The sequence below is a fragment of the Cephus cinctus genome, unplaced genomic scaffold, assembly GCF_000341935.2.
Source record: "Cephus cinctus unplaced genomic scaffold, Ccin1 Ccin1_scaffold0191, whole genome shotgun sequence".
Taxonomy (NCBI): domain Eukaryota; kingdom Metazoa; phylum Arthropoda; class Insecta; order Hymenoptera; family Cephidae; genus Cephus; species Cephus cinctus.
In genome coordinates, this window is record NW_014332912.1 from 573,533 (window position 1) to 583,979 (window position 10,447).

The 10,447-nt window shown below is 36.2% G+C and overlaps 3 protein-coding genes across 13 annotated transcripts in view; all 3 read left to right on the forward strand.

Annotated features, from left to right (window-relative positions):
- Nucleotides 1–215: 215 nt before the first annotated feature.
- Nucleotides 216–2,144, forward strand: LOC107264718 (phosphatidylserine decarboxylase proenzyme, mitochondrial). The gene is made up of 5 exons (XM_015733275.2): nucleotides 216–356; nucleotides 426–696; nucleotides 761–994; nucleotides 1,084–1,375; nucleotides 1,539–2,144. The coding sequence occupies exons 1-5, from the start codon at nucleotides 316–318 to the stop codon at nucleotides 1,946–1,948; spliced, it is 1,248 nt and encodes a 415-aa protein (XP_015588761.1). The 5' UTR covers nucleotides 216–315; the 3' UTR covers nucleotides 1,949–2,144.
- Nucleotides 2,145–2,276: 132 nt separating this feature from the next.
- Nucleotides 2,277–6,841, forward strand: LOC107264717. 2 transcript variants are annotated; one of them, XM_025081991.1, is made up of 7 exons: nucleotides 2,277–2,483; nucleotides 2,553–2,668; nucleotides 2,745–2,966; nucleotides 4,012–4,389; nucleotides 4,876–5,341; nucleotides 5,427–5,717; nucleotides 5,833–6,841. In XM_025081991.1, exons 3-7 carry the CDS (start codon nucleotides 2,816–2,818, stop codon nucleotides 5,969–5,971), a joined length of 1,425 nt encoding a protein of 474 aa, XP_024937759.1. In that variant the 5' UTR covers nucleotides 2,277–2,483; nucleotides 2,553–2,668; nucleotides 2,745–2,815; the 3' UTR covers nucleotides 5,972–6,841. The 2 variants fall into 2 exon arrangements, with proteins under 2 accessions (XP_024937759.1, XP_015588759.1); XM_015733273.2 differs by lacking the exon at nucleotides 2,553–2,668.
- A 2,191-nt stretch (nucleotides 6,842–9,032) lies between these two features.
- The window catches only part of LOC107264727 (CB1 cannabinoid receptor-interacting protein 1), a 4,814-nt gene continuing 3,399 nt past the window's right edge, over nucleotides 9,033–10,447 (forward strand). For all 10 annotated transcript variants that reach the window (XR_001537013.2, XR_001537017.2, XR_001537015.2 and 7 more), the window contains exon 1: nucleotides 9,033–9,345. Coding sequence is in view for 5 of the 10 variants with exons in the window: in XM_015733292.2 (XP_015588778.1) it covers nucleotides 9,170–9,345 (176 nt within the window). In the remaining 5 variants the exon portion in view is untranslated. The remainder of the gene's footprint in view (nucleotides 9,346–10,447) is intronic.

A 10,447-nucleotide genomic window follows, 5' to 3' on the forward strand; every position in this document is an offset into this window, starting at 1 on the left:
AATTTTAATGGTATGCTTTGAGAGATTAGTGTCTAATTATCTAATGTGATGATTGTTTTCATTTTCAGGATATGAGGAACAATGTTAGAATATTTATGTTCTATGTATGTTTGTAGTTAGAAAAAATTTTACATTTAAAATTTGATTTATTGGAACCACTCGAATTCCTGTTTCTACACTACTGACCACGCTACTGACTACCGTTTGATAAGGCTTCTGTCTGGCCAAGTTGAGAGGCGATATAACCTCTGTTTGTACATAGTGTTTAAATGTACCTTGGACCCCATTATACAGACCGATTTATCCATGTAAACTATGTCAACTTATAGAATTTTGCGAATATCTTATCATGTCAGGTTCGTCGAACTGTTAATAGATAGGAGTTATATAAATAATGTTTCTAACCTCTTATTATTTTGTAATAGGTGCCGGAATGCTTCTTCTACACGCTTCGTGACAACAGTACAACCGCCATCGATTGCACCATGGTCAATATGTACGAGATATTATGCATCAAACACCCATCCTAGTAACAAGATAAATGGCTTATGGCAATCCTTAGTACGCCGATGGGAATGGAGTGTTCCTGTTGGAGTTGGTGTTTCATTACTTGCTATTTTACAGTGGAGGTATCTTAGAAGGCATCCATATCCTACCGATGCTGCACAACTAAAAGGACCAGTTCATGACGTTATGGTATGGACTAAGCTTATCACAGAATATAGAATTGTCATTGATGATTATTAATTTTTATTGTTAGGTTCGATGTTACTGTTCTTTACCCCTGAGGATAATAAGTCGAGTTTGGGGCTGGGTAGCTAGTATTCAATTACCAGTTCCATTAAGGTCCAGTGTATATGGATTTTATGCAAAAGCTTTTGATGCAGATTTACAAGAAATCGATCTAGATCTTACTTCATTTCCTGCTCTAGTGGACTTCTTTGTAAGGCCGTTAAAGCAAGGTGCAAGACCAATTGCTAACGATTGTAATATTGTGAGTATTACTTTTGAATACTAAACAAGTAACGTTCTTCTATCATTTTTATTTTTAGTTCTAAAATCTGATTTGTAAATAAAATATAGGTTTCCCCTTCAGACGGAAAAGTGTTACATTTTGGAACTGTAACTTCATGTCGTGTAGAACAGGTCAAGGGAATGACTTATAATCTGCAGCATTTTCTGGGCGACACAAACGGCCTGCAAGTTAATAAATCTATACCAATGAAACAGTCTGACTGTGATGACTATGTTAGGTCACTACTAAAAAATCCATCGAACCAGCTTTATCAATTAACAGTTTACTTAGCTCCTGGTGACTATCACCGCTTTCATAGTCCGACTGATTGGCGGATATATTTTCGTAGACATTTTCAAGGTGAGTTATTTCACAAGTTGTGTGTTATTTATAATGCTTGTAGCGCTTTAAAATATTTTTTCATGACGAAATAACATTAGGATTTTAAACCGTTCACCAACTAGAATGAAATACAATAAATCGACCTTATATAAAGTGGTGACACATATTTATTGTTTTTCAGGAAAACTATTAAGTGTAAATCCTAGGATAGCAAGCTGGTTACCAGATTTATTTTCGCTAAATGAGAGAGTCGTTTATATTGGTGAATGGTCAGGTGGATTTATGGCGTATACTGCTGTAGGTGCTACTAACGTAGGTTCTATAAAAGTATATTGTGATCGAGACCTTGTGACTAATACAAAAAAGTGGCCAAGATACAAGCACTTTGAAGATGCAAATTTGGATTGTGCCACAATATCCAAAGGTGAGTTGTTCGGAGAGTTCAGAATGGGATCAACAATCGTTCTGCTGTTCGAAGCACCAAAAGATTTTCGATTTTGCTTAAAATCTGGCCAGTCAATCAAAGTGGGTCAACCATTATCTGAAAGTTGCATTAAACCTAGGGAAAGGATGCAAGGTCAAATGAGTTGAGTACAACAAGGACAGTATCCTCGATAATTACAACAGACGATAAAGACTAAACTGTACATTGCTAAATAATCTTTGTAAGAGACCATTAACATTACGATTTTGCTGTATGTACAATACCATATTGCATCTGTATGTACATAATACACTGTACACTCCGTGCCATTGTTCATGTAATAAATATATACATTTTGATAAATGTTCTTTTACCACAATATCTATTCCTCATCCGTCGATAAGAGCGTAGTCGCTCATCGTGGTAAAAGATATCCGATGCGCCAGATGGCAGGGTGTAACATACTTCTTATAAAACATCCCTTACCGGGGATGGAAGAAGGGATGAATCTCTCGGGAAGCTGAGGCAAGAATGGTTCTTGGATATCCCCGGGGAAATTTCACTTTCTAGTAACAAACGTATTAGCATTGTGAATAGTAGAGTTTTGTTCTACGAGCAGGTTATTACTTCATTTTGATTTATACGAGGCTTATTACCGCGGTGACGTTACACTAACAGACATTTCTACAAATGCCGAGCACAGTACGTATAATTAAATGGATAGAAAACGTACAAGTAGTCCCATTAATAATATAATCAGTATCAATTTAGTATGCCATCGTATTGAAACGTCCGTATGTATAGACAATACATTGAATCTGCACGTTCCTATTCATATTCCTTCCTATTAGTCTGGATTGATTTTTCTTCAGCTTTTAATCAGATCAGTGAGTTTTATTACCTTTGTTACAACGTCATACTGTCTACCGTAAAATTAATTTTCTTTCTTCTGCGTATTAAAAGCAAAACGTAACGAAGTCTACGGCAAAGCTCTCTCAAGGATGACACGTGTAATAGAAGAAAGAAGGTGAATAATGATCCAAGAGGAATGTAAAAATCTTGGCATTTGTCTTTATGTTATACTGACGTTATGTGTCCGCTACGGATTTTCCGAGGGAACTGAATCACCGGATTTAACGTCTTTAGTTTCGACAGCGCATGCATCTCCCGCTGCCTATATTACAGGTAACGCGTGAACTGCTTCTTAGGAAATTTATCCATTGGTTAAAAAATAAAGACGAAGAAAACGTACTCGCGATTTTGATCAACTTTTATCAGCATTTGATTTCGATAAAGTTTTGCTTCGTTAGCCAGAAGAGATAGATTTTCGCATTTTTCTTACCTTGCGAGTCAGCCATTTATATAACTAAACCTTATCCGTTTAGTTGCGATCCGCTAAATCTATTTAAGTAATTAGCCTCATTAAGAAATTCTGTTCGGTAGATATAAAATATATTGCAAAAAAGATAGCAACGGCAAATTTTTCCATACACATAAAGCATTTAGTGAGTTTTTTACGTCGCGTTAAACTGGAATTTTCGCAGGGCCATGTGCAAGGCAAGCAAGATGTTAAAAATCAAAGATTTTCTTTAAAGTTGGCTATTTAATTCGTGCGAACTAAGGTAACCTATAGATTTTAGATACGATAACCTGAATACACGTGCAATAAAAAAAAGTTAACGTGAGTTAGTATATGCCGTAGGTGTTTTATGCTCCAATTATTGCTAATCAAATTAGTTATACTTGGCAGACCATTTCCGTCAGTTTAGCGTACCATATACAGTACGTACTAAAGTCAATATTATTAAAGAATTTAATATCAATGAAAATCATGTATAAACTCTGCAAAATATAAACTTCATGTTCTCCCAAAACGCGGTCCGATGTATTGTGTATGTTTCATTCATAAAAATGTTCGAAAGATCACACTAAATAACAGTATAAACGGAACCGCTAGGAAGATGACAAAATAATTGATTAAGATAATTGGATTTTCGTTCGATCCAAATTACAGAAACTTGTTGAATGTTCCAATAAATTGGATAACCGTTCCTAAATTATCCTCAATTAGACGTTATCGAACCGCCCGATGACGATAAAAGAATAATAATTTATTTACACGGACAATACGCGTAAAATAATATTTTTTTATTGACATTAAATTCCACGATTTGTTATTGTAAATGATAAGTCTCTTACGGCTGACGCTAATCCTTTGATAACATAACAGAATGGCGATGGATTGCCGAAGAACGAAATACTGTCTGGGATTCCTGGGGACCAACCCCAAGACTGGAACACAGTTTTTTTTCTCGCAAGGGTGAACAATGGATTTACGGCGGACATGTCAATGGAAAAAATTATACTGACCTTTGGCTCTCTAGTAATGGCCATCCTTGGAACGGGATAACACTTCCCGCAGGATTGACACAAACAGATCCACCAAGGAAGGCTGGACTGTGTACATCTAAGGGTGTACTCGCCTTGTACCCATTAAAAGGCGATACAGTATGGCTTTTGGACATTAATGACAGCGCATGGACAGCGTTTGTATGCTTGGGAAGTTCAACGATCAACAGCACAGTCACTACCAAAAATAATTGTCCTGGTAAAACTTATTATTCGTTATAACTATTAACATACAGGATTGAGATACTATGTGTTATAGATTGGTAAAACTATACGTAACGTGAATCCAGGATCAGGATTCGAGTTACAAAATATATTAAAAAGGATATCTTCCTCGGAAGAAATAACGACGAATAGTTTTAGGATATACCCGTTAGGTTTATTGGATGAAATCATTCGCCACAGCAAGATTGTAGTTAATAACTATTATCCGAATAAGCTCTGCTATTCTACTTCCTTGCAGTCAGTTTGAGATCGTAACCTTAAGGTTTACTGGAATTGGAACATGCTATTGGGATATTGATGTAAAATTTAATAACAGTCAGGGCACTGGGGATATTTTAAAATATTGGCCTTTTATAGGATAAAGCATGTTGTCTTTGTTAATTAAAAAAAATGGAACCTTCGTTCCACGGTTCATATGATATCAATAAGTTTGACGCTTATCGATATTCCTTATTTCCAGGAGATTTGAGTGACAATGCAACATCCTGGTGTGATGGAGAGAGAGGACGAATGTTTGTATTCTCAACAAACATTGTTTGGTCCTTGAGTCTATCCTCGCCGCACTGGCTCAGCTACACTATTCCGGAGAACGACCTGGAGAAACTATCTCAGTGCGAATCAATAATCCACGCGGATTTAACAGAAGGGGAGAAGTCTGGTCTATATCTGCTATGTAGCAAAGCTGATGATGGAGCATGGAACATTTTTAGATTAAGAGGATTAGATAAGGGACTGAAATTGGATAATTTGGGAAGCGTGTCTCTTCAACCGGTGAACGTATCATCCTTAGCTTTAACTGTGGTCTATTGCGATGAGACCCTTGCCCTTGTCATTGCTCAGGATGCCAATATATCAGTATGGGTGATCGAAAGTAATGGTCATTTGATAAAAACTGGAAACTCATGGGTCGGGAATACGTTGAAGCGGTCAGTCAATATTTTGGTACTATTCAAATTATCTGAATTAAAATTTACCGTTTTCATACATTATGAACGATATTATAATTTTCAGGCTACAGATTTATGCAGCAATAGACTATTCAATTACGTGTAAAAGCAATTCCTATCGACTGAGGAATCCTCGCGTGCAACTCGATGAAAAGACTCCTGGAAAGGATAAGGCATATTGGCCCAGAAGTCGAGGAAGTTTTCGTATGACCTTCATCGAGTTAGGAGAATTAACTAAGGTCGATCAGGACGGTTTGCATCTTTATCATCATAGAAGAGCCACAGAGGCCTTGATCTTCTTTGCACTCTGTCTATTGATGTTCCTAACATTTGGAATAGCATGGTTCTTCAAAAGGTGAATCAATATAGTCACAATAAAAACAAAATTAATTTTCAATTATATTAGCGTTTAAGGATGCAACTTATTTCCAAACAGACCATGATGTAAAGAACCGATTTTTTATTTTTAGGTGCGTGACCATTCCTACGGTACCCAGGGGCTGGCCCGGAAGTTGGGGTAGGTCAACGAGCTCTGCAGGTTTAGGCGACTGCACTCCAACTGCACGTTATACCCCTATACCACGAGGAGAAGTCGGTTTAATTACTTGATCTCACGAAGGGAATTAAATACTGAGATATGGTAGATTTGAAATCACGATGAAGACATTTTTAACGGTCACCTTGCAAACGATATCGCTGTTACGATATATCTTGAACCTTTGAAATGCATTGACTATTTTTTCGTCAATTTCAACTCAACTAAAGTGGAATTCCTTTACGTCGTTCGAGATTGGTGCAGCGTGCAATTTCGTCTGTGTTTCATATACATAGAAAGAATCAGATTGGACTATTTTCTTGGAGAAAAGAAACAAATTATACTAATAAAACAAGTAAAAGGTACTAAACCCACAAGGATTTATATTTCGTGGATAAAAGATGAAGTAAATATAAAAGCATCGAACTTATTAACTCTTACTCTGCATGATTTTTGATAAAACAATGTCTGTACCCACCGTATTCTTTTGTATTACTATAGAAACGTATATAATTGTATAGCAACGTGAATAATCAATGTGTAAAAGTAATTACTGTAAAGGTACGAGAAACGAGAAGAAAAAGTAAAAATAAACGTAAAAAGGAATTACGTTTAGTTGCATGAAACCGCAAAGCAGTATTGTTTTATCATTTTATTTCTCCCAGATGTGAAGGCATCAAAGTTTTCATTTACGTCACCATATGGAACAGTGGGAAAATATTGTCTGCAACGAGTCGGGCAACGGATATAATCACGTACCAAAGTAATCACGTTGTTCCCAATAAAAGAAATGAATAGTAGATTTCTACTCTGTATTTAATACGTCCGCATTGTGCATAATCCTTCCGTCCACATCGCAGAATTAAAATTTTTAACAGAGAGTAGAATCCATTGATATTTGTATCCCACCCGATGGTCAAATAAATGTTTTATTGAATTCTGTACGTTTGCTTTTTTTCTTTCTTTTTCACAGGAAATCAAAAATGGAATTGGGACAGTAGCAACAGTTAAGTTCGACTGAAAGCTTGCAAGCCCTGTGAGTTTCTCGTTGACATTGCGTGTCTGTTATATACGTATATATATACAATATCCATGTAGGAACAAGTATATAGTCGTACGCTTATATACAGACTTATATATAACCTCACACAGGATACATTTATTGGGTGCTCCAGTTTTTTTTTAAGATTAACCTTGACGATTTAGAAATCTAAGAAAATATCCAGTTGCCACGCGTACTGGGCGTCATCGGTAATTCTGTAGTTTTAAATAAGTTTTCTAAAGATTATCAAAATTCGAACGTAAATCTCATTCGCAGGCTCCTTTTTCTTCGTTCCAATTCTTTTCTTTTATAAGCTCAATTAACCAAAAATAATGGGATGATCACAGGGTGAGACGGTTGGATAATATTTTTTTTCCGTACTAAATATTGTATATCACGAATTTATTAATGACGCTGGCTGCAAAGAAAATGAAATGGTAATCATAACAATTATGGTTATCCTTGACGTTTCAACATATGCATACATAATAATTATGTAGGTTATATATATATATACAGACACATTTGTTGTGTATACATTGAAAAGGCTTCACGGTCAAACTGGGACAGTCGTCGATTCTATGTAATAGTAATCATGAAATATAAATCGGCATGCCTAGGTATCATAGAACACGTATGAAGTTAGGATATACATCAGTCGATTTTCACACGCGTATAAAGCATTCATTTAATCGGAAATCAATAGAGCGTATACGTGAACCAAATTTATGGAAGATGAACAAAACGTAATATAAGAAAAATAGAACTAAAAAAAGCATATAAAGTACTGTTCGGTTCAATTTCATTAAAGAGAATCAACATACCTGACGGAACCACATAGCAGTACACAAGTACACCGGACGTCAGATTAAGAAAACATGACCTTTCGTGTGTCTCCTGCAAATCTATAAAATCGATCTTCTCTCCTACAATAAGAAGTTATTGTACTCTTACCGAAAAAGAAAGACATTTCTCATACATAAATTCATATTACTGGTTTCTTTGGGTCTGTGTTACGTCATTACACGTTATATATATACGTCGTCTATTTCCGATTTTCTTATTCCCTGTTCCTTCGACACGAATTCTAGGGTGACGTCCGCGTAACTAAAACCACGTCTCTTCCTTCTGCTGAAAAGGAGACGCCTAATCAACGTGAAGGACATCGCTCGGTTATACTTTATCATTATACTGATTGTCATCGATTAAACGATTGTAAGCAAAGCTCGTCGTAAAAGTCTCGCGATTTTAATTTCGATGAAAACAGTGTCGAGTGCATGGAAACAACTACAAACGTAATGTCCTGACAATCTTTCTACAAAGAATTCAGTGGTTATGTGGTATAGAATGGTAATATTATGCCATGACGGTATATTTTTAAGGTATTGATCTACTAGTGCCTGGAGCTTGACAGGTAACTTGTTGCTGCGTGTTATTTAGACGTAAAACTTTGCTTAGTGATGTTGCGAGGTTAAAGTGTTTTCTTCGTGATTCGCCATTACTATTGTCCAATTATATGTAGCATCGTTTATCTGGTTCACCAACTGGAATAGAAAAGTTCCAGATGTTATGTACGTATACACAAATATTTTATTAACAACTAAGATACTACGATAAAATTTGGAAATTTTTGAGTGGTGTGCTAATATTTGTGGCGAATTGAAAAAGACTGTCTTTTTTGCATTATTTATAGAGAATAGAATGTACACGGATATTGCATTTGATCAATCATCAACTATATGTTCAGTTGACTGAGTGTGTTTAGGAAACAAATTTGTTGTTTAATCTTTTAACTTGCACTTAGACGAAACAATTACTAGTTTAATGAAAATGATTTTACATGCAGATATACAGTTCTGAAAGTTGATCAATGGATTGCCATGAAACGTCCAGTTACCAAAGTTTAATCGGAACCAATTATTGTCCAGATAGTTCCCACCTAGTTTGAGTATTATAAACGGCTGTTCGATATACGAATGGCAGTCACGGAAGCATTTATAAAAATCGAATTGATGGGATTCGAATGAATAATTACGTGAACGTGATTTACCATAGGGATGCATGGTAATTTTATACCACCGTAAAATCTCGCTACTACCCACGTAGAATTGGCAGGTATGCGCGTGGAGGCGTCTCGAGTAGCGACGTCGCGGCCAGTAAGCGTCGCGACGTTCGCGGTGCAGGGTGAACGAAAATTCTGTCGAAGGAATTTTCACTGGCATGGGGTTCAATGGGGGCTGATGGACATTTCCGGGTTACCCTGTCAATAAGGAGAGAACCCGCCGCTGGACCTGTCTATTGCAAAATGGAGACTTCCGCAAGATTTCGTCAATTAAAAACCGTCAAGTTGAGCTGCGAAGCAACTTACAGACTGGACATCAGCTTCAAGCCGCCACAACTTTTGCAGTGGGTGATGTCTTTTTTGTTAAAGTGTGCGAGTTCAGTGTTAACGATAACGAGTTGTCAGATCATAGTAAACTACGAACCCGAAATTTCCTAGAGTCAAGTCGTAAAATTTGCACTGATTTTTATAACTATACTATTTCCTTTATTAATTTAACCAAAAAGTATTGTGACTACCCTGAAGTGAAATTAGAATTATGCGTTTTGTTTAATTAATCAAAATAATTTTTTTTTAACTCTTATGGTGGATATCTATATCGCGAAATGGTACAGCTGTACTGTAGTTCATGTACTTGAGAAGTTTATGGGCCTATATTATACATACCCTATGGTTCATGAAATAGATGTCCTACATGAAATACGCTATTGAATTCTATGATTTATTATCGAATTATTGGTCTAGGTGTGTTGAATAGGTTAGATAGTACAGTACTGTAAAACAAATGATTAACAATTGCCTTGTCGAAAAACTTTTTCGCCAATAAAAAAAATGTTTCCTTCAGGGTATAAAACTACCTACGCGCTAAGAATAAGAATACGGCACACGGAGCACTGCGGTCTACTGGATCTTTTATTAGCGTGTGCCATTGATCGAGGAGAGGTCACTGAAATAAAATAAATAAAATTCTAAGGAATAAATTGCACGTAGTTTTTCTACTCCGAAAAAAAGCACACAATATTTTACCGATTTTTTTAGCTAAATCATTCGCAGTTAAAAAAGAATTTGTCACGTTTAAACATTGCACGACAACATTTTTTCGCCTCGATGTACTACACTCTGATGTCCAAACATTTGTGCAACCAATATACGCGAATTAAGAAATTTATCAGTCTTGCAGATATAAACCTTGTCAAAATATACAAGACAGTTACTCTTCATATTCTCCATAAATATCCGAAAAATTTAAATTCAGAAGAAACCCACGTGAAAAATTCTTCGTATTTCAACAAAGTAAATAGGAAACAATACCTTATGCATTCACAGGCCGGAATTCTTATGAAGACTCATGCATAGTTGATTTGCGACATCTTGCGTCAGATTCAAGGGACTACTTTTCATTATAAATCGTAACTGGATGCCCCCCCCCCCCCCCCCTCCAAAGAA

Coding starts and splice junctions, on each gene's coding strand:
- LOC107264718 (XM_015733275.2), top strand. CDS start 316: ATGTCAACTTATAGAATTTTGCGAATATCTTATCATGTCAG. Junction 995..1,083: donor TTGCTAACGATTGTAATATT/GTGAGTATTACT, acceptor AATAAAATATAG/GTTTCCCCTTCAGACGGAAA. Junction 1,376..1,538: donor TTTTCGTAGACATTTTCAAG/GTGAGTTATTTC, acceptor ATTGTTTTTCAG/GAAAACTATTAAGTGTAAAT.
- LOC107264717 (XM_025081991.1), top strand. CDS start 2,816: ATGATCCAAGAGGAATGTAAAAATCTTGGCATTTGTCTTTATGTTATA. Junction 2,967..4,011: donor TCCCGCTGCCTATATTACAG/GTAACGCGTGAA, acceptor ATAACATAACAG/AATGGCGATGGATTGCCGAA. Junction 4,390..4,875: donor TACCAAAAATAATTGTCCTG/GTAAAACTTATT, acceptor CCTTATTTCCAG/GAGATTTGAGTGACAATGCA.